This window comes from Anolis carolinensis, unplaced genomic scaffold (assembly GCF_035594765.1).
Source record: "Anolis carolinensis isolate JA03-04 unplaced genomic scaffold, rAnoCar3.1.pri scaffold_12, whole genome shotgun sequence".
Lineage (NCBI taxonomy): Eukaryota > Metazoa > Chordata > Lepidosauria > Squamata > Dactyloidae > Anolis > Anolis carolinensis.
In genome coordinates this window covers 10,685,703-10,708,875 of record NW_026943823.1, presented here as the reverse complement: position 1 = coordinate 10,708,875, position 23,173 = coordinate 10,685,703, and the positions used below count along the sequence as shown (strand labels likewise).

Below are 23,173 nucleotides of genomic sequence, written 5' to 3'. Positions count from 1 at the left end.
ATCCCATCTGAGAGAGCCCTGCAATGCATGTACTGTTCATTTTTTAAAACGTCCATCAAAGACTGTCTTCCTTGTGCACACAAAGAGGATGATATTTCCGGAGATTCATACATCATGCCTCACCAGACTTGAATTTTTCAAGGCGTGGGGAGCATCGCAATTGCGTGGTTTTGTGCCAATTCCCACCGGTGGAGTGATGCGACCTATTTTTTCCACAACAATCACCAAACCCTGTCCGTTGCCCTTTCTGTGCCCGGGTGTGCCCAGAACAGAGCTTTGCAGTGGAGCTGACTCACGGCCAAAGACTTTGGGGAATCCCTGGCAACATGAAATTGCCTCCCTCGCCCCACTAATGTTTGTGCACTGAGCCTCAAAAATGTACCGTGATGAATCGCTTTGCCATTTGAGAACCAAAGGACAAGGGACTTTAGGTTCTGCCACATATTTCCTTATAGGTATTCACAACATTTAAAATTTACTTATGTGTTTTGGAATCCAGACATTTTTGTGTCGTCGAAGGCTTTCATGGCCGGAATCACTGGGTTGTGAGTTTTCCGGGCTGTATGGCCATGTTCCAGAAGCATTCTCTCCTGTCGTTTCGCCCACATCTATGGCAGGCATGCTTAGAGGTTGTGAGGTACAGTAGAGTCTCACTTATCCAACACTCGCTTATCCAACGTTCTGGATTATCCAACACATTTTTGTAGTCTATGTTTTTAATATATCATGATATTTTGGTGCTAAATTCATAAATACAGTAATTACTACATAGCATTACTGCGTATTGAACTACTTTTTCTGTTAAATTTATTGTATAACATGGTGTTTTGGTGTTTAATTTGTAAAATCATAACCTAATTTGATGTTTAATAGGCTTTTCCTTATTCTCTCCTTATTATCCAACATATTCGCTTATCCAACGTTCTGCCGGCCCGTTTACGTTGGATAAGCGAGACTCTACTGTATATTGGAAAACTAAGCAAGGGAGGTTTATATATCTATGGAAGGTCCAGGGTGGGAGAAATGCTTCTGGAACATGGTCATACAGCCCAGAAAACTCACAACAACCCAGTGATTCCGGCCATGAAAGCCTTCGACAACACAATTTCACCTAGTTTGTGGAAGCCACCAAAACAAAGTTTCTGGAGTAATAATAATAATAATACTTTATTCTTATATCCCGCCCCATCTCCCCAAGGGGACTCGGGGCGACTTACAAACGGACCATGCCCAAACAATATAAAAATACAACAGTAAAAACAAATCCAAATACAGCAATAAATACATCAAGAAAAAGCATACAACAACAACAATTTAAAAACAATTAAAACATGTTCAATGCCCTGGAGCGGTATAGTTGGTACTTCAATCTTCAGACTAAGGGTGAGGAATAAGGTTAACAAGGTGCAATGGAGTGGAACAACTACTTTCAGTGTGCCACACAATTAAACAGGTTTCTATATCTGTGGAAGGTCCAGGGTGGGTGGGTGGGGGGGGGGGGGGGGAAGGGGAGAACTCTTGTCCGTTGGAAGCCAGTGTGAATGTTGTAATTAATTACCTTGATTAGCATCAATGGCCTTGCAAGCTTCATGTTCTGGCTTCTTCCTGCCTGGGGGAATCCTTTGTTCGGAGGCATTAGCTGTTCCTGATTGAAGAAGCCAGGACATGGAACTTGCAAGGCAATTAATGCTAATCAAGGAGACTTGTTTTTTTTTTTTTTTGTACTTTGGAGTCCAGGACACAGCACAATGGATTCAAATTAGGAAAAGAGATTCCAACTAAACATCAGGAAAGATATTTCTGTGATAAGAGCTTTTTGAAGGTGGAGTCCTCTGCCTTGGAGTCTGATGGAATCTCTTTTGGGGTTTTTCAAGCAAAGACTGGAAGGCCATTTGTTGAGGTTTCTTCTAACTATGATTCTATGAGGGACGTTTCTTTGCCTCCACAAATGCTCAGGTCCTGTGTATTCCTCACTCCCGACTTCCCTTGAAGCCATGCAATGGGGTTTATATCTTTGCACAAACTTGTCTCCAGTGCCGCTCTGCTTGCCATTTACGTGCAGAGACTGGCAAGAAACCTTGAAGCAGAGAAGCCGTCTGTACAATATGACGAAACCGCATGGCATTCCTGTAGGGCTACGCAACGCTTTGAGACTCCACCTGATAAATGCACGTAAACACCCTCTTTCTGGACAAGGTTCTGCCCTATGCAATCCTCCGATGTGTAGTTTAGGGAGGTGGGTTCTGTGTTCTACAAATCCCAGTATTCTGCAGGTTGCAGTCGTAAAAGTTCAGGTTGAATCATAAAACTTCAGTAGCTCCCCTACATTTTACAGGGTTTTTTATTTGTGTGTGTAGGGGGGTTTTTTGCCCACTTTTGTGAGGATCCTGTGCTGCCAACCCAGTGAATGTGAAGGGTTAACTATATAACAATGCCATACATATATTATATTGTACATGCATATAATATTAATAATATTATAATGTAATACAATATAATAATAATACACTATTATAATAGTATATTTATATTATATGTAATACTAGCTGTGCCCGGCCAAACGTTGCTGTGGCAAAGTGGTGGTGGTATTGGTTAAAAATTGTTGTGTAATTTTTATTTGACGTTATTTGTATTTTTTAATTAATTTTATTGTAAGTTATCTTTTTATTTATTATATTTTATTATTTTCTTGTATATTTTTTAGTTATTTTTTGTTGTTATGGTATTTTATTGTATTAATTTTTCAGTGTTTTTAATTATTTTTTAGTGTTTTTTATTATTTTTTATTGGGTTGCTAGGAGACCAAGTTGGAGGAGCTTAGCCTTCTAACTGGCAGCAATTGGATAAAAGCCATTATTTCTCTCTCTCTAATTAGGACTTAATTTTTCTTTTCTTTTTGTTCTATCAACCTAGAGCCGTGGATGATGGGTTGTGTCATCAAATTTCGATGTTGGGGGGCCTGTAGTTTTGTTGTTTTGTGGGTCGCCGTGATGCCATCACTCTTTTATATATATAGATTATTAATAATATTACAATATAGTGCTATAGTACAATATAGTAATATATAATGTTTATATTGTGCTATATGAATAATACAATATATTGTATGTATAAATGGCTTGTAAGCCGCTCTGAGTTCCCTTTGGGGTGAGAAGGGCGGGATATAAATTTTGCTAATAAATAAATAAATAAATAAATGTGAAAGGAGGAGCCCCTGGTGTGCAATGGGTAAACCCTTGTGCTGACAGGACTGCTGACCGACAGGTCTGCAGTTCGAATCCGGGGAGTGGGGTGAGCTCCCATCTGTCAGCTCCAGCTTCCCATGCGTGGACATGAGAGAAGCCTCTGGGCTTCCACTGGGCAACGCAGACATATAATGGGATTTCATTATCCGGACAGTGTAGACTCTCATAACGCAGTTCAAATTGCCTTCTATGGAGGCCTCGGTGGTGCAATGGGTTAAACCCTTGTGCCGGCAAGACTTGAAGGTTGGGTTGTTGACCTGAAAGTTACCGGTTTGAATCCAACTTGGGGAGAGTGTGGATGAGCTCTCTCTATCAGCTCCAGCTCCATGCGGGGACATGAGAGAAGAATAGTAAAAACATCAAAACTTCCGGGCATCTCCTGAGCAACGTCCTTGCAGACAGCCAATTCTCTCACACCAGAAGCAACTTGCAGTTTCTCAAGTCGCTCCTAACATGGAAAAAAATGTGAAAGGAGCCTTGGCCTTTTCCATTGGCTGCTTTCCCTAAGTTAATAGCCGGTCGACTCTCCACCATTATTCCACTTCAGGCTTCTTGTCATCAAAGACACAGATCCTGCTTTGCGTGGGCTGGTAAAAGTGCCTAAATTAGTGTAGCTTTGTGGTGCCTCCTGACATCAAACCATATTGGTAGAACTGGAAAGGCAAATCAAGGCATTCCTCCCTGCCTGTGCCTGTCCTTGCCTCGCCTCTCTCTCTTTTCCTTGTAACCCATCTGTTTGGAAAAACAGAATTTCAGCACCTTCTTTCACTGAATGATCAAAAGCGGAGCAGGAATCCCAGCTTTCTTTTCCTCAAGCAAGGCCAGCCCTCCCTTTGGGCAGGACGAAGCAGCCGCCTCGGGCAACACATTTGGGATGCCACGAAAGGGCAGTGAATTCTTGGTTAATTTATTATAATCGCATTGCAGGGAATGGGAGAGGTGCTGTTGGAATGTTGTTTTTGCATTAGCTGTCAATATCATTGTATTGGTCTTGACTACTGTATAGTTTGACTTGGGAAGAGGTAGTGAATTATATTGGGCCAACCCTGTGCCAGGCTGATGGATGGAAGACTTGAAGCTGTAAGAAGTCCCAGGTTCTCTCTGTGTCATAGGAAATAAAAATCAGGACTAGCCAAGTCAAGGAAGACTAGTTAGTACAGACCAACTTTCCTCCTGTTGATCTTCTCCGAATGCGTTGGACTAAACTTCCCACTGTCCTCAGTTTATGCTGGTTAGAGATGTGACAGATGTGAAAGGATCCTGATATGTTTATTTTGTATCTTTTATGTAATACTAGCTTGAGGACGCGGCGGTGCCCGAGTTATTTGAAAAAGGCATTAGTTGTCTTTGAATGTTATGTATTCTCAGTTTGCAGTGGGTGAACTACATTTCCCAGAATTGTGGGTCAATCCTCCCCAAACCCTGCCAGTATTCAAAGTTGGTTATTGTGGGTCTGTGTACCAAGTATGGTCCAGATATGTCATTGGCTGGTCATCGGGTGGCTGCAGTACTCTCTGGATGGGGGTGAACTACTACAACTCCCAGAGTCCCGGGGCAATTGCCCCGAAATATCTGTCAGTATCCACAGCAGGCAATGTTGAGTCTGTATGCAAAGTGTAGTCCAGATCCGTCATTGGCTGGGTTCAGTGGTCTTTGGATACAGGTGAACTACAACTCTCAAAATCAAGGTCCATTCCCACAAACCCCTGCAGTATGTTCAGTTGGTCATGAGGCTTCTCTGTTTGTTCCTGGTCCATTGTCGGTGGGGGTCACTGTTTCTCTGGATGCAGGTGAACTATAACTCTCTTTCCCCCAAACTTGTCCAATATGTTCTATTGGTTATGGGGACTTTGTGTGCCAAGTTTGGTCCTGGTCCATCATGAGTAGGGTTCAATTGCAGGTGAACTATAAATCACAATACCTACTACTCCCACATGTCCAGGCCAATTCCCCTCCAAACCCACCAGTATTCAAATCTGGGCATATCGGGTCTGCATGGCAAGTTTGGCCCAGACCCATCATTGTTTGGGTTCATAGCGTTCTGAGTGTAGGTAAACTACAACTCTTCTAAATTCCCCAGTAGGAGTCACAGTGCTCTGACTTGATACAAGGTGAATGACATCCTCCAGGAAATTTAGTTGCTGCTCAGTTCTGCTGTGTTTTTTTTCTGCAGACATATTTGAAAGGGAAGGGTAGTAGGTGGGGTCATGCAAATTCCACAGCAATGGAGAACCCTGGGATGCCTGCCTGTGGCAGAGGACAATGCAAAATCTAGGATGAAATGGTCCCCAAATGAAAGCATTCCTTAGGTGGTGGGCCGTTGTTTGGGGAGGACATTGGCAGGGGTTGGGCTACATGTTCATGGCACTCGCTGTAACAACAATGTCAGTGGAAAGAAGTGACTTGGTGGCTCCTCAGCCCTGGGAACTGGAGCCTGTTTGTGGAGGCCGGAGGCTGTCTGTGTGAGCAGACACCCATGCCACATACGGGTTTTCACTTTTATTATGGATGGATATGGATATGGATATAGATAAGTCCAGTCGTGTCCAACTCTGGGGGTTGGTGCTCATCTCAGTTTCTAAGCTGAAGAGCTGGTGTTGTCCGTAGACATGTGACTGGCATGACTGCATGGAGCACCGTTACTTTCCCGCCAGAGCAGTACCTATTGATCTACTCACATTTGCATGTTTTCGAACTGCTAGGTTGGCAGAAGCTGGAGCTAACAGCAGGTGCTCACTCCGCTCTCCGGATTTGAACCTGCGACCTTTCAGTCTGCAAGTTCATCAGCTCAGCGCTTGAACACACTGTGTACCATTGTTTATAACAATATCGCCTCTTTTAATCGCTATGCTTTTTACCCTGTTGAAGTTGTTTTTACTGTGATTGTTATGTATTTTATATTGTAGTATTTTATACTGTGTATTTTATATTGCTGAATTTTATTGTATGTGTTGGGCTTGGCCCTAGGTAAGCCGCCCCGAGTCCCCTCGGGGAGATGGGGCAGGATATAAATAAAGTTGTTGTTGTTGTTATTATTATTAACCACCAGAAGATGCAAGGTCCTTAAGAAAGGGGGAAGGAGGGATAGTCATGACACATTTTAGTTAATGGACAAACAAGGGGAAAACTCACATAAAGAGGGACGGGTTTTGCTCATCGACAAACAGAATGAAAACAAAAACAACATTTCTTTGGACACTTTCCACCTAAGACGTACACGAATAGAGTCATGCTGCGAGAGATTTCTTGAGAGCGTTTTAAATCAAACCAGTGAATAAATAAATCTGCAAAAGTCAAAAGCACAAATGTGGAGGGAGGACTTTATACAAAACAACCCCCACATCAGCAGGACTGGCACCCGCAGTTTCATTTATCCATCCCCAACCACGTCCTCCCAAGGCATTTTCTAAGTCCTCCAGATGACTCTTGGGCCAGAAACTCCTCCATTTCAATAGAGTCCCCTATCATCCACAGTTTCATCTAGCCACTCAGAATCTGTAAACACTTCTCCCGTGAATAAAGAAGCCGTACTGCATTCATTAAAATCCAGCAAAAAGATGAATTTCCCTCCCGTTCGATTATCAAGTTCAATAGGAAGAAATAGCCACCCTCAGAGCAAAATGGTTTTCTGAATGGTTGACAGACCAATCCAAAGATACCTGGTACTCACCATGCTAAGAATAGATGCATCTAATGAAACTGGGTAACACAAGTTGCTAAGAATTTAATTTTGTTTCAACAGGAATTCACCAATATTTGTAAGTTTATTTCATGGAAGTAATTTGGAATCTGAGATTTTAAAAAACTTTAAAACGCAGAAGGGAAAAACTTGGGTTTTTTCATGTCTAGTAATAATTAGCAAATTGCAGGAGACATTGATGGACACAAGAGGGCACTCTCGCCTAAGGAAAAAGACTCGGCTAAAATGTAATTGCTCAGTGCAATAATAAAAAAGGAATGTATATTGTTATTATTGTTTCATTGGAAAGGCAGTGGGGGTACAATGAAGACATGCTTGTCAATAGTCACAGAACATCCGCTCAGAATGGCTTTCCCTGGTCCCACCCGAGAGGTCATTATTATCCTTGTAGAGGCAGATACAATGCTGCTCCCATCTCACATTTAGACTTGGGGCCTGTAGGAAACATTCATAGAAACGAACACAAATCAAGTCCTTGACATGAGAATGCTGGTAAATCAAGACTGGAATGGAACTGATCTTATTCGAGTATTGGAACAGCATTAAGACTCTGTTCATCCAGGATTTCATATATCAACCTGCAGTGGTTGCCATAGTTCCAGGCTGACCCTGGTGACCAGAGACCAATTCCTATCTGGTTCTTAGGAATTGTGGAAGTCCAAAACACCTGGAGGGGCAAAGTTTGCCCATGCCTGCTCTGGATGTTTTCCTGGGTCTTCAATATCTATGCAGACCATTGGAGGTGTGGGTAACTCTTCACTGTCTTGTCCACGGCTTCATCCAGACTGACCAGTGGCTTGTAGCCCATGTGTTTTTTGGCTTGCCCGCAGCTGTAGTAGTGGTAGGTCCCCGCAAGAGCCACTCGCATGGGGCTGAAGGTGGGACGGATTGCGACGAAGGGGCTCAGCAGCCACACAACCAGGGACAGGAGCAAGGCCAGGTAATAGGCCAGCCAATAGGGAATGTGGTATTTAGGAGCCTCGTAGCCCAGGCCGGTCAGAACACGAGACATGAACTCCCAGAAGGGGATGGGCTCGTCGTTTGTAATGTGAAACGCCTGCAAAGGGAGGCAACAAAGAGACACAATCAGAAGATAAAAAGAGTTTTTTTGTTCATGTCAGGAGCAACTTGAGAAACTGCAAGTCGCTTCTGGTGTGAGAGAATTGGCCATCTGCAAGGACACTGCCCAGGGCATGCCTGGATATTTGATGTTTTGCCATCCTGTGGGAGGCTTCTCTCATGTCCCCGCATGGAGAGCTGGAGCTGACAGGCCGGAGCTCACCTCGCTCCCCGGATTCAAACTGCTGACCTGTCAGTCAGCAGTCCTGCTGGCATAAGGGTTTAACCCATTGCGCCACCGGGGGCTCCATAAAAAGAGTGAGGGATAAGACTGAAATAAATGAGCTAAAGCCACTCAAATCAGTTGTGAATCAATTGCCTTAAAAGATATTGTCAGATTATCATTCTTATAGTGATTAAAATGGCTATTGTCATCCAGCAACCTCTGGAGCTAGATGTGCTCCACAGTTAGTGAAAACTCCAGGGCATCAAAAAGTTACTTTATTTTAATATCTTGCAGCACTGTTTCTTAAGCCTTGGGTCTCGACCCCAAATGGGCTCCCCTTGGCTCAATGTTGGGGTCACAAAAAATTGGCAACAATGAAAGATTTCTGAATGCCACCCACTTTCACAAATCTGGATGCAGTGCTTACAGTGAACTCTGCAGAAAATGCTTCAGCTGTACTACACAAAAAAGGAAAATCAGCCTGTTTGGCAAGCCTTGCAAATGCTTATTTATTTTTCACTAGATGTTTGGTTTTTATACCTATTTAATGTCCCTATATGCTTAGGGTCATGTCAGCATTTCTCAGGCAGAAAGAGGTCACGAGTGGAAAAGGTTTAAGAATCCCTATCTTACAGAATTCTTAAGCCAATAAGGGGGATCCTGGGAGCTTACTTCCAATAAAGTCATGTTCCCAACTTGTTAACATATGAAAAAGCATTATTTATTTATTTACTAACTACATTTATATCCCGCTCTTCTCACCCCAAAGGGGACTCAGAGAGGCTTACAAATCAAATGTACATACAATATATTATTAGCATAGCACAATATAAGCATTAAATTACTATATTGTACTATATCTTTATATGGTAATATTATTAGTAATATTACATTTCATATATAATATATAATTAATATTATTATATTGTTTTATTATTAGTATATTGTATTACATTATAATATTATTGTCAATATTATATGTATATACAATATATTATATATTTATAAATTATTGTGTGTGTGTATGTATATATATATATATATATATATATATATATATATATATTTAGCATAGCATGTTGCTATGGCACAGGAGGCAAGATGGAACTATCTTCCTGGCTCTCAGGTTGGTATGGGCAAAAGACAGCATAGAAAATGAGAGAGGAGTCTCTCTTCCATAACTGCCTTAAGTTGTGTGTGACAGGAGGAGATCAACTCACCTTCCCACATAAAGGTGAATTTATTTGGAGCTGCTCTGCAGCCAAGATGTGCCCATGGACCACGTTTTCCACAAAGGTGAAATCCACCAAGTTCTTCCCATCACTGCAGAACGAAAAGAGGGAAAGAGTTTCATCGTGTGCAGGGAGCCGGTTCAGGGATACAGAAGGCCAAACTAGAACTCATCGGCCATGCTGCAAATTGTATCATAGGACTGCCACACAATACATTTCATGGGGCCCAAGTCAAATCATAGCTTTGGAAATACTATATTGCCAAGCAGAACTGTGCACAAACTGCAAAGTGGCCAGACTTTACATACCCAATGATGAATTTCATCTTGCCGCTCTTGGCTGCCTGGACAAGGATCGGCACCAACTGGGGGTCGCGTGGCCCAAATATGCCATGAGGACGAATGGCAACAGTGAGGAAGTTTCTCTCTGGATCATTGGCCTGCAGCACTTCCTGAGTGAGACAGAAATGGAAAAGTCTATGGAAAGTCTTGGGGAAAGAGGTACAAACAAAAGAGGGAAACTAGGTTTGAACACATAGATCAGGATGAGAGACAGAATGGTAGGATTGGTCAAAGCTCAGACAGGAATGTTCATTGCTTAGCAAAGACGAGAACCCAGGATTCCCAGTCCCAGTTCAACTACTTGCTTTGTAAATCTGTATTACCATGACTCTTACAGTTATGCTTGGGGCAGGAAAAAGCCATAATTCTAGATCCCTCCACAATTTGCATGCAAATCTCAATCTTGTTTTAGACAGAATACTATATATGGCCAAGGAAGAAAAACCAAACCTTCTCTTGAAGAATCTTCGTCTCTGTATAGTAGTCAATGGGCTTTTTTGCATAGGGGAGGTCTTCAGTACCATCCTTGATGTCTGTGCCTTCAAAGACAACACTGGCACTGCTGGTCAACACGAGTTTCTGCCACAAGATTAAAAAAGGATAGAAAAACAGAAGTTTTACCCAAAAGGAGACACACTTCCTGAGCAATTTTGGGTCAGATGCAGTGTTTTTCCTAAAACCTTGGGTTGTTTGGGGGGGGGGGGGGAATAAAGGAGGATGGACACTACCATGACATGAGTAAGAAGAGAGGGAAGGGCAATAAAATAATAATAATAATAATAATAATAATAATAATAATTTATTATTATTTCCATTATTTCTATCCCGCTCTTCTCACCCGAAGGGACTCAGGGCGGCTTACAAAACTGGCAGAATTAAATGCCAATACACAACAATACAAAAGAATAAAACATAAGCAATTAAATACAGATTTAAAATAATACTTGAGCCATTCATCCACAAAACATTGTATATAATTTTGTTACATAATTCATAAATAACATTATGTAACAAAATGTGATTTTTTTTTTCTGTTCCTAGTTTGTTATTTCCTGTTGAATTGTGCAGTGCTTTCTTTGAAAGTAGTTGTTATATTCCAGAAACTTCATTTTGTGCCTGCCACAAACTATATTGAAGTGGTTGAGACTCTATGGATATTCGTTGAAAAACTATAGCAAAATGTGCTGCAGGATGTCCCACAAAACCCAACATTTTGAAGTTTAATAAACTTTTTCCATGTTTTTAGTTATAGAACCAATTAGGAAATTACATTTAAAAACCAAAACAAAAATTGTGTTACATAATGTAATTGGAAATTCATAAGAGACCTGGTGGTTCAAAGCATGATCCTGGGATCTTGTATCCCAAAATGGCTAGAAATATGTTCCTAGGAAGTCCAGTTGATGAGTCTTGATAAGACAGGAATCTGTCTTATCCAATGAGAATGTCCAGTGTATAGATAATGAATGAACTTTTCTCCACTTGCAGTTTCTTGCCTTGGGTTTAGGGCTTCTTGTCCAGTCCTTACCTGGACACCGGCTTCTTTACAGGCTTCAATGACCGCTTTTGTCCCCAGATAATTGACTCTGTAGAATAGTTCTCGGTTGTTGCTGGAAGGTGTTGGCGAGGCACAGTGAAAGACAAGCGTCACCCCTTGCAAAGCTGGAAGCAGATCCTTGGAATGGGCAAAGAAGGGATGCGTAGATTAGAAGCAGGATCTAGCAGAGAATCCCCCTCCCCTCCCAATATGGTAGCACTCTAAATTCAGCCCATACCTCTTTGCGACAGAGATCCCCCAGGAAAAACTGGACCTTGTCATGATCAAAGCCCTTGCGGATATCAAATACATTGATGGCATAACCTTTCTCCACGAGACGCTCTACCATGTGCTGACCCAGGAATCCTGAGCCACCGATCACAGTGCATTTTTTGTTGGCCTGTAAATAATAATAATAATAATAAGAAGAAATCAACATAACAGACTCTTCTTAGTGGTTACTCTCTGCTGCCACCCATGCTTTCCCCTCTCAATGTGATGAGGTTGCTAGTTTATTTATTTATTTATTTGCTACATTTATATGCCGCCCTTCGCACCCCGAAGGGGACTCAGAGCGGCTTACAAATTAAATTTACATACAATATTATATTATTAGCATAGTACAATACTGGCAATAAATTACTATATTGTACTATATCAATATATAGTAATATTATTAGTAATATTACATGTAAATATAATATATAATTAATGTTATTATATTGTATTATTAGTATATCGTATTACAATATAATATTATTAATATTATATGTATATAAAATATGTTATAATTATATATTAAATTTTAGTTTAGCATGTAGATCAAGCATGGGCAAACTACTGGCAGTTAATAATTGTGGGAGTTGAAGTTCAAAACACCAGGAGGGCCGAAGTTTGCCCAGGCACAATGTAGATGGACCGCAAGAGACACTCTGAAATAAGTAAAGTGGCATACCTGTCTCAATCGGGTGGCCATGATGCAGTGAATCTGAGATATGACGCAACTCTTGACTTTTTCTGACCTGAATTTAAACAAATATAAGAAGGAAAGAAAGAAGGAAGACTTCCAGCTTCCTCCCCCACAAATACCATTATGTAGTATAGTCAATTCACTTTTAGCAGCCCTCTTGCGTCCCACACTGCAGAAAGCTTACATTATGTAGCACAATTTTTGTTCCTAAGTTATAAATGTTATTTCCATAAAAATATGGAAAAAAGGTTTATGAAAACTGCAAAAAGCTCCATCGTGTCTCCTGCAACATCAGTTGGGAGCCGCTCAATACATACAATATAATAATATATAGAAATAATAACATAGTTAATATAATAATGCTGATATATTATAGTAATTTATTGCCAGTATTGTACTATAGTAATAATATAATATTGTATGTAAATTTAATTTGTAAGCCTTTCTGAATCCCCTTCGGGGTGAGAAGAGTGGCATATAAATGTAGCAAATAATTAATTAATAATATTAATGATGTTGTAACATATTACATATTGTATATACTACAACTTATGGGTGGATGGGCACAGCACGTGAACCACTAAGCTGCAGACCTTGCTGATTGGAAGGTCGGTGTTTCGAATCCACAGACAGAGTGAGCTCCCATTGTTAGCCCCAGCTTTTGCCAACCATGCAAATGTGAGTAGATCAATAGGTACCGCTTTGGCAGGAAGGTAACAGCGCTCCATGCAGTCATGCTGGCGACATGACCTTGGAGGTATCTACAGACAACACCAGGTATTTGGCTTAGAAATAGAAATGAGCACCAACCCCCAGAGTCATACACGATTTTTTGGTTAGCAAGTTCAGTAGCTCAGTGGTTTAAACCCGCTGCACCACCGGTGGCTTCATGGTAGTATAGTACAATATAATAATATATAATGTATATACAATATTTATGTATATACAATATATTATATTATTAGCCTAGCACAATATTAGCATTATAGTATAGTACATTATAATAATGACACTAATATTGTGCTATGCTAATAATATAATATTATGTATATACATATAATATTAATAATAACATTGTAATGTAATACAATACTAATAAAAATTCTATATAATAATATATTAATTATAACACTAATAATATATAACACAATTTTGTTATTATATATTTGTATATTTTTAAGTTGTATTATTTTAATTGTGATCTGTATGGAGAAATAAAGCAGAATATAAATTAAATATTAAATAAATAAATAAATAAAATTTGTGTGCCATGCTGCAGCACATTTTGCTCTAGTTTTTCAATGGAAGATGCTAGGCCAACTGCAATGGAAGCTCACTAGCTGGTATTGGGCAAGTCACACTCTCTCAGCCTCAGAAGAAAACCACTGCTTGTTATTCCCTACCTTTCTTCTTCTGAAGTTTCTCCTGCTGTATCCCCAAAAAGCCTCCTGGGTTCACTCTTGGAGATGCTGTCCCGCCTCCTCCCCTCATTGGGCTGTCACCTCCCCAACTCTCCAATCATTGGCTGCTACGAATGAGGCCACGCCCACTCTTGGGAATGGGCCCCTGTGCTGACTATCGTTCGAGCATCGGAACGTTCCCTCATTGGCTCATCTGCCTTCACCGCCCCATCCAATCCGATTACAGCCCCGCCTCTAGGAGTAGACTCCACCCCTTTGAATTTCCATCCAATCAGTCTCGAGTGCGGCTCTCGCGCGCCTGCTTGCGCAGGCCAATCACCTCCGTAGTTGCTTCTAAGCCAATAGGAACGCGGCGCCTGCTGCTGTGGTGACGGTTGAGTTTGGTGGCCGCGCTTGGGGTTTCTTTCCGCCTCAGGACCGGATTAATTCCTTTTGGGATGGTTAGTGCGGCGCCGGAAAGGGCTCATTTCTTATTCTAAGAGAAATCAAACCGTGCTGTATTAATTAATTACGTGGCTTGGGGGGTTATCTGCGCAAACGAGCAGCCCGGGAGCGAGGCCTTGCTTTTCCCTGTACTGCGCATGCGGAGCGAGGCCTCATTTGCATACTGCAGTTCGAATGCTGTGATTGGCTCCCTTTTTCAACTCCAGCGCGTGAGGTGGGCGGGGCTTGACGTCACCTTTATTTGCATATCAGCATCCAGAAGAGCAGAGGACCAAAATGATGTCATGAATTTCAGCTTTGGGGTGCGTCTACACGAGGTATGGGCCAACTTCAACTCTCCTGGTGTTTTGGACTTCAACTCCCACAATTCCTAACAGCCAGGCTGTTAGGAATTGTGGGACTTGAAGTCCAAAACACCTGGCGGGCTGAAGTTGGCCCATGCCTGGTCTACACCGTGGAATAAATGCACGGTAACACCATTTAAACAGTATAGTGTCCTGAAAGTTGTAGTTTTATAAAATCTTAAGCATTTATAGCCAAAGAGAGCTGGTGCCTCCCTAAACTACAACTCCCAGCATTCTATTCTCATTTCACAATGTAGATGCACCTCATAATGCCAGAGACCAGGATTCGAGTCCCCATTGCCCTATAATTTAGTTCAAAGCAGATAATCAGGATTCAGAAATTGATGATATGGCTTCATGACGTATCTATATTTTCTTAATGATAAGTCAAACTCTTGATAATTCTCAGACAGTAGCTTTCCTCACATTTTCCCCATGGTATAAGTGAGGCAGGGAAATTGAAAATAAGGTCAACACCTTTTCATAATCCAAAATAAAGGGCTGTCTTTTAATGTTCTTTCCCTCTGTATTTAATGTTTTAAGGCCGCCAGCTACAAAAAGCCAACACTGGGGGCTCCAGTTCAGAGGAAGAAGGCACTCCCCAAAACTGAACTCACTGAAGAGCAGAAACAGGAGATCCGAGAGGCCTTTGATCTGTTTGATACTGATGGGACAGGGAACATCGATGTGAAAGAGCTGAAGGCAAGCTACAGGACTTATATCCTTACTTGGGAGTAAGTCCCATTGAAGTCAGTGGGATTTGCTTTTGAACAGAGATGTTTAAATTGCATTGGAAGTTCCTGAACACCATGGTGCAGTGTAAGCTAAAGTGATAGCTCTAGACAATACTTGAGAAAGTTACTTAGTGGGTAAATCTCAGAATCTTCCAACTGTCATAGCTACTGGCTAATTGGAGGGTTCTAGGAGTTGTCAACCTCACTTTTGAAGCGGGGGGGGGGGGGGGGGGCAATAGTCTAGAGTAGAGTTTGGGCAAATTGTTTAATTTGTTAAATTAAAAATTTGTTCCCTTATTGTCTGCAGTCTCGTGGAAAAGTATTTTTTCATTATCAACGTAGGCTCAGAAGAGTTAGACATTTGTGTACTTCTTTTAAACTACTTGGCTATTGCCCATGTTACACATGGAGCTTGCTGTGGTTTTAGGAGGCTTATTCAAACTGCAGTAAACCAATAACATTTTGTACTTTCCTACCATCTTGACTGTTGCAGCATTCAGAATCTGCTAATAAAACTGCTAACTGGCCACTTCTCTCAAGTGCATTTGTTTAGCTTTTGTTGCTGTCTGCCAATGTTTGTCATTTGTTTTACTGCTGAGATGTCAGCCTTCTTTCGTTGTATGCAGGTTGCCATGAGAGCACTTGGGTTTGAACCCAAGAAAGATGAGATCAAGAAAATGATCTTAGACATCGATAAAGAAGGAACTGGAAAGATCACCTACCAGGACTTCTTGGGTGTCATGACCCAAAAAATGGTAAATCAGGATGATACAGCCACAAAGTTTTGACCTTTTGCTAATGTCTTTGGGAAAGTTCTAAAAGTCCTAGATTTCCTCATTGTGATCTTCATATTGACTGTGCAGAAGACATTTGTTTAAAGAGGCTTGTATTCTGTTGTAAATCTAGATGCTTATCTTCTACATTGCTATGTAAATTAAAAAAAGGTAAAGGTTTTCCCGGGGCACTTTTTTGCAGTTACTTGTGTGGCATCTACATATTGGCTGTAGACACCCTTATAGACATAATTGTATTCAATTAGGTAGAACTTGGCATGAAAGATTGTATCTCTTTTTTGTTTATGAAACTGCAACTTGCTACATACTCTGATAAATAATTACATTTCCCTATCTTACATGGATTAAAAACAAACAAACAACGTTTTCTCATTGGGCCCGGGCTGTGGCGCAGGCTGTTGAGCAGCCAGCTGCAACAAATCACTCTGACCTAGAGGTCATGAGTTCAAGGCCTGCGTTTGTCTTCTGTCTTTGTTCTATGTTAAGGCATTGAATGTTTGCCTTATATGTGTAATGTGATCCGCCCTGAGTCCCCTTCGGGGTGAGAAGAGCGGAATATAAATACTGTAAATAAATAAAATAAATAAATAAATTTCAGCAACTGGCAATGCCTAATTACAAATTATTTGATAGTTTTATCCTCTTTCTTTATTTCTTTCCTTCTTTCTTTCTTGGTAAGGCTGAAAAAGATTCAAAAGAGGAGATTCTTAAAGCCTTCAAACTGTTTGATGATGACGAGACTGGCAAAATCTCTTTCAAAAACCTCAAGCGTGTGGCCAAAGAATTGGGGGAGACTCTTACAGACGAGGAGTTACAGGTTTGGGTGTGCCTGTTCACATAGTGGGTGTGAGACAGCAATTAAACTATACCGTTTAAGGATTTCGCAAGCTTATTGTGGTTCATAATGCGTTGAAATTCTGTTATCTAGTTCTGGAGCCTCTCCAGTCAGGTAAAATCTAGAGCTCTGCTATTATGCCAGTCCTTCCAGCTCATGGGTTTTATGCCACTGAGTTGGAAAGAAAACAAGACAACGTTGCAGCTGGATAGATTCAACATAGGATCTCCATAAATAAAAGCTGATTTGTTGGCAGTTAACAATAATATACTACTGAATATCTGTTGCTAGCAAAAGGGGTGGTCTTTCTATTTGTGCTTGACTATTTCCCAGAAGTATCTGGATGGCCATTGGGGAAAGGATACTGGCCTTGATATGGCATAGCTACTTTTATATTGCTGATATTTGAAAATTGTGGTCTTTTATTGTTGGCTCTTTGAATATTTGGGGGACTCTTTTGAAGCCATATCTGTCTAGTTAACATTCCCTTTGGCAAGCTCTTTGAGGATTCTTCTTCCTCTCTTACTAAATAGTCAGCCAGTTTTTTTTCCACTCAAAGAAACATAATGTGAGTCAAAAAAGGTATTTTTGAATATTCAGTGTGAAGTAATGATATGACTGGACAGGCACAGCTTCAAATTTCTACCTGTGCATCTTTAAACAGCTAATGTATCTCAATCTAATCTATATCAGGTGATTGGTGTTACTCATGTATGCCCCCATGTCCACTCTGAAGGAAGGTTGTAAGATAAATATATCAGTGTTATTAAAATAAGGGACCCATACCAGGAAAGTTAGAATAAACAATAAAATAATACTTGCTTTATGGCAAAACAAATTAAACTTTTTACTCTTTCTCCAGAAGTATCTGAGCTGAAAGCAGGAGAATCACCTCTTGGATTTTCATTTATTATTTATTTTGTTTTTAAAAATAGAAGCCAGGGAAATTACATTGTTATGGATGGGAGCTTGTGAACAAGGCAGAAAAGGGGATAGGTTTCTCTTTTAGCTCACAGGGCTTTGCTTTTGATTCCTTTTTTCCCATGCAGGAAATGATTGACGAAGCTGATCGGGATGGGGATGGGGAAGTTAATGAGCAGGAGTTCTTGCGGATCATGAAGAAGACCAGCCTGTACTGAACTACTTAGTGCATTGTGTGTGTGTTTTCTATTTTTGTTTTTGAGTCTCAAATTGGCCTCTGTGGTGCTTGTTTGGAGGTGACCAGCAGAAGTTCGATTTTCCTAGCATTCCATGCTATCCTTACAGTTGGCTTTTTGTTTAAACTTCTGTACGATGTCATCTCCCACCTGCTTCTGGCCAACTCCCCATCACTGAGTGTCAAATATGTATTTTATATTTGCAACATAATGTGAAGCTTAATGAATTGAAATTTCTTTTCAAGGTGGCGGTTGAGTATCTGCACCTAGAACTTATGCAAAAATTATTTTTGCATGGACACTTGAGGTATTCTGAAAAACAAGAATTGATTTTGAAAACTCTTGTTTCAAACTGAAGCTTGTTTTGTTTTGGCAAAAAATACCTGCCAAAGTGAAAGGATGCCAAAGAGTAGATGATTCCAGTTCAGCTTGTGCACCTGGTCCCCTTTGGGTGTTCTGTCCATCTGGAAAGTGACCTGGTTTGGGATATTGTTGAAATGCAGTGCCTGGATTTGCTAAGTTTTGTTTTGTTTGTTTTTTAAAGAATGCACTTCTTAGCCTTTACATTTTTCAAAAGCATTGAATGTAAAATTGTTGTGCCCAAATTAACTGGAAAGACTCTGTAAACAAATTTTGTTTTCAAATATTCATGCCTTGTATTGTTAACAATGAAATGTAAAGATGCTATCAAAGATTTCATGGCAGCAAAGTGTCCTTCTTTTCATTGTATTTGGGGGTGGGTAGTAATGGATTTTCTTTTGCTGAAATTTAATTTTGGGCTGATCTGCAATACATAGCATTTGTTTGACTGCACATTACTTCCATGAAAGTATTTTATCACAGAGCAAGCATGGTGTAGTAGTATGCTGAGTGCTGGACTAAGAGTCTGAGAAACTAGGGTTCGTGCCCATGCTCAGCCATAGAAACTCAATGAGTGACCAGCAGTTCACATTCTCTGAGCCTGAATCCCTTCTGAACAATTCTTGTAAATAAAACCCAATAATGGTTTTCTTCAAGGGTTGCTATAAGTCAGAAATGAACTGGAAAATACACATTATAGGAACTAACTACTGCTGTAAGAGTGGGATGGAATTGGAAGTTTATTAGTTGGTTGTAAACCAGAAGCTATCTCTGATGATGCTGGTCCAATATTGTGAAGAGCGATTCTGTAATATTGAGTTGTGTGTTTTGGTCAGGACTGGTCATAAGGTACCTTCAGTAAATTGAAGTTTTTAACTTATTGAGAACATCTGGGACTGATTCGGACATGGACAAATGGATGATTACTTTTGAAAATATCTGTTTTTTTAAGTCATCTCTTTGAGTTCCTCGGTCCATTGTGCTTTTTAAATTTAGATCCTAAATTTCTTGTGTCCAGGTGCCCCATGGCACATGTAAAGTGTTTCATGAAACAGAAATGGGAGGAGGAAGTCACCTTTGTCATTGCTAGTGTGGCTTTGATCTTTGGCCTACCACTACTCCAGAATGAGAAAGGGAGTGTCTGGTTGTTGCGGCAATGATTAGGTGTTGTGACAAGCATTTGATTTAAACTCATACAGAGAGGAGCACAAATCTCAGCACTGGGGATGAATAGTCTACTTATTGCTTTAGTATCTGATCTGTTCTTACCAAAAAAAGCCAAAGGTCAAGTTTTCATTTCTCCTGGAAATGGATGAAGGTACACACACACCATCTCCTCTTGGTAGTTGATATCTCATTTGACTTCAAATGTGTATTGGAGTTTCTGATGCAGACCCATTAGCACAAAGGTTAAGGCCAAGGCATTTATACAAATACTACTATAATACGGTTATTGGTACTACTTATCACAAGATCTTTGTTTCTGCAGCACAGCTGTGACCCAAACAAACAAAAACAAGATGGGTTTGTTTGTCCCATTTATTTAATTCATTTAAGCTTCAATAGTGAGACTGGAAAAGGCTAGCAACATATTTAAAAACAATACAGATCAAAACTTTAGAAAAACATTCAGTGAAACTAGCAAACTAGTATTTTCTCATCATACTTCATTGTTATGAATTGCCATTTGCTATTTATGAATTGTTGTGTACAAGCCGACTAGTAAGAATAGAATTCCATTCTTTGCCAATTGAAGCTTATTGCAATGTTTACTGCAAACATGGGAAAGCTCTTTCTCCAATTCCTTTTCAGCATTCTCCTAATGCTGATGCTGCTAAAAACACTTCCAGCTAGACAGAGGACAAGGAGGAAAGGAGCTGGACAGGTATAAAAAGATTTTGTTAAAAGGTGTATCTGTCAGAGGTAGAGGCATCCTCATGTTTTGATTGCATGTTTCCCAAGAGTATCTGGATGGTCATTGTGGAAAGGATACTGATACAATTCTGAAAACATTTTACATAAGCTGATCTGACATGTACTGTATGCTGATTTGCTTTTATGGGTCCTTCTAATTCACTGTGGCTATGTATATCTAACCAAACACCAGTGTAAAGGTAATCACAAGAACACAAAATAAATAGTATAAACTACTGTTGGATATTTCTAGCAGAATTGGTGACACATATCCTTAAGGACTTTAAAACTCACAGTGTTGGCAGGGGTCTTGTTTCACTGGCACTGAATATGGAATTATACCACTGAAGCGTTTTGATATACAAATAATGGAAGAACTGTAAATAAATAGAAACTTGGCTATTGAAAGCAGGAGGATGTCAAATGTATTGGATACCTTGTTATCAAACTTCAAGAATGCCCCGTATCTGTCAACTGGCAGATTATAGAACATTTGGATTTCATTAGCCTTGCCAAAGTAATTAATCAACCTTTTGCGGGCAATAATCAGGCATATTTCTTTCCCATAACCCAGTGAAATTGAGAACATAGAAGTCAAGTCCACCTTTTCCTTGGAGTAAGGCCCATTGACCTCCCATGAGGTTTGCTTATTTATTTATTGCATTTATATACCGATTTTCTCACCCCTTGGGGGACTCCTGAGTAGAAGGACATCAGGGATACCTGAACTGTAAATGAAGTCATATCAAACTATAATGTAAATCTCTTTAACCTTTATAACCTTCACATATTTTATTTCCCTCAGGAGCCTTGTGTGTTGTTTCTTGACTTGAGTTGTGTGTGTGTGTTCTAATCTTTGAAGTATTTAGACCTTTTGAATTATTTTGGGAAGCCTTCTTGACTGCTTTATCTCCCATTTCATTTCCTTTAATACTCGCACACGCGGAGATCTATACAAAAATGTCATTGTTGCTGTGACATATTGCCATATTAGGGACATCAATAATTTCCAAAGCCAGGCCCTTTCTAGTGATTGAAAATTCCAGGATGATATCAATGGCACTTAAAAGATCTGGAAAAGTGACAGATTGTAAAGGTTGCACTTTAGCAATCTTATGCAGTACCATCACAATGTCAAATAACTCAGCCCTGTAACTGATAAGTAATCTAGCTGCCGGCTGCCTTAACAGAAATTTACACAATCTTAAAATGCAGGGAAAAAACACATCTGTGCCTACAACACAGGGTTATTCATCCATGTACGCACAGCAATCCATGATAGGTAAACTGAATGTCCATTTGAGTGTGAGAATGGTAAAGGAATAAAGTGTAGTGGAAAGGATGGCACCGTTTCAGAGTTATATTGTGAATGGTCCTATTAAAAAGGGTACAAATCTGTCCATTAAGGGTTAGGCTAGATTGTGTCTATTAGGCTAGATTATCTACTGCACAAGGTTTATGCTGTTTCCCATTGCAGTTACTACTCTGGAGCAGGCTTAAACAACAACTTTGTTTTTCTTTTCAGGGCAGTTCTCTCACTTTGAGATTCCTTCACAGCACCTTGGAGAAAAAAAATAAAGGCTTTATTATAGGAACTTCATTTTAAGATAGGAACATTACTCATAGTGATAATCTCATCTAGCTCTAGGGAATATCGTGTATTTTAGATTGCTGTGTTTTATTGTATGTTGTTGGGCTTGGTCCCCATGTGAGCCGCCCCAAGTCTCCTCGGGGAGATGGGGTGGGATACAAAAATAAAGTTGTTGTTGTTGTTGGTGGTGTTGTTGTTGTTGTTGTTGTTGTTGTTAGAGCTGAGTGAGATTGGCAAAAAGAGAAGAAATGGAGAAACATCCTAAGGATATATTACAGGGGGGCCAGGATATGTAGACAAGAAGGGAGAACACTTTTAGTCACTCCAACTATCCAATTCTCTCTGTGTACAATGGGGAACCTGGATACTGGGGAGAAGATATGGCTTTTATAAAGGGGGGGGGGGGATGGAGAGAAAACATTTTCACTTCACATCTTAAATTGTATTTCAGGTGGGAGAAGAATAACATGAAGATTGGGCATAGAATGGAAATGTGCTACAGCCAGTGACTAACAAGGACCAAAACCCCACGATATTTAAGGCATGTTTCAATGCAAGAACAGAAATAACAGTTACAAGGTGTTGAATCAAAATGTTCCGACATATACCAAAATTACTGGGCTATTTGGATCCCATAGACGCTATTTTTGTAATCCACAGTTGAGCAATACTTGTATTAGAATCAACCAAAATATTACAAAGGCAGAAGATTTAATGGCGCGCACACACACATACACAGAAACTGAACTTTAGGGTTTGAAGTGTTGTCGAAGGCTTTCATGTTCAGAATCACTAGGTTGCTGTGAGTTTTCCAGGCTGCCTGGCCATATTCCAGAAGCATTCTCTCCAGACATTTTGCCCACATCTATGGCAGGCATCCTCAGAGGTTGTGAGGACTGTTGGAAATTAGGTAAGTAGGGTGTATATATCTGGAATTTCCAGGGTGGGAGAAAGAATTCTTGTCTGCCTGAGGAAAGTATGAATGTTGCAGTTGGCCAGCTTGATTAGCATTGAATAGCTTTGCAGCTTCAAAGCCTGTCTGCTTCCAGCCTGGGGAAATCCTTTGTTGAGAGGTGTTAGCTGGCCCTGATTGTTTCCTTTCAGGAATTCCCCTGTTTCTGAGTGTTGTTCTTTATTTACTGTCCTGAGATTAGAACTCTCCCATTCATACAAATATTTCCATTATTTTATCTATGGATTTCAGCCCTGTTAGAATTACTGGAAACCCCAGCAAAGCACTGAATTGGGGTAATGACCTTTTCGTTTCTA

General features: G+C 40.3%; 2 protein-coding genes across 4 annotated transcripts; one reads left to right on the top strand and one right to left on the bottom strand.

Moving 5' to 3' along the window:
- Nucleotides 1-6,949: 6,949 nt before the first annotated feature.
- On the bottom strand, nt 6,950-13,875 carry nsdhl (NAD(P) dependent steroid dehydrogenase-like). 2 transcript variants are annotated; one of them, XM_003223359.4, is made up of 8 exons: nt 13,714-13,875; nt 12,296-12,362; nt 11,579-11,740; nt 11,332-11,478; nt 10,254-10,382; nt 9,771-9,913; nt 9,451-9,553; nt 6,950-8,002 (listed from the first exon to the last, which is right to left on the bottom strand). In XM_003223359.4, exons 2-8 carry the CDS (start codon nt 12,314-12,316, stop codon nt 7,670-7,672), a joined length of 1,038 nt encoding a protein of 345 aa, XP_003223407.1. In that variant the 5' UTR covers nt 12,317-12,362; nt 13,714-13,875; the 3' UTR covers nt 6,950-7,669. The 2 variants fall into 2 exon arrangements, with proteins under 2 accessions (XP_003223407.1, XP_008112861.1); XM_008114654.3 differs by lacking the exon at nt 12,296-12,362 and having other exon boundaries at nt 13,714-13,872.
- Nucleotides 13,876-14,014: 139 nt separating this feature from the next.
- Nucleotides 14,015-18,733, top strand: cetn2 (centrin 2). 2 transcript variants are annotated; one of them, XM_008114653.3, is made up of 5 exons: nt 14,015-14,171; nt 15,063-15,221; nt 15,880-16,008; nt 16,727-16,864; nt 17,932-18,733. In XM_008114653.3, the coding sequence occupies exons 1-5, from the start codon at nt 14,169-14,171 to the stop codon at nt 18,019-18,021; spliced, it is 519 nt and encodes a 172-aa protein (XP_008112860.1). In that variant the 5' UTR covers nt 14,015-14,168; the 3' UTR covers nt 18,022-18,733. The 2 variants fall into 2 exon arrangements, with proteins under 2 accessions (XP_008112860.1, XP_008112858.2); XM_008114651.3 differs by lacking the exon at nt 14,015-14,171 and adding an exon at nt 14,298-14,477.
- Nucleotides 18,734-23,173: the final 4,440 nt, after the last annotated feature.

Excerpts from the sequence above, each read along its gene's own strand:
- cetn2 (XM_008114651.3), top strand. The coding sequence starts at position 14,313 with ATGCGGAGCGAGGCCTCATTTGCATACTGCAGTTCGAATGCTGTGATT. Across the intron at positions 15,222-15,879 it reads TCGATGTGAAAGAGCTGAAG|GTTGCCATGAGAGCACTTGG; the intron begins GCAAGCTACAGG and ends CGTTGTATGCAG. Across the intron at positions 16,009-16,726 it reads GTGTCATGACCCAAAAAATG|GCTGAAAAAGATTCAAAAGA; the intron begins GTAAATCAGGAT and ends TTTCTTGGTAAG.
- nsdhl (XM_003223359.4), bottom strand. The coding sequence starts at position 12,316 with ATGGCCACCCGATTGAGACAG. Across the intron at positions 9,914-10,253 it reads CGAAGATTCTTCAAGAGAAG|GAAGTGCTGCAGGCCAATGA; the intron begins GTTTGGTTTTTC and ends TGTCTCACTCAG. Across the intron at positions 8,003-9,450 it reads ATTCACCTTTATGTGGGAAG|GCGTTTCACATTACAAACGA; the intron begins GTGAGTTGATCT and ends CTCCCTTTGCAG.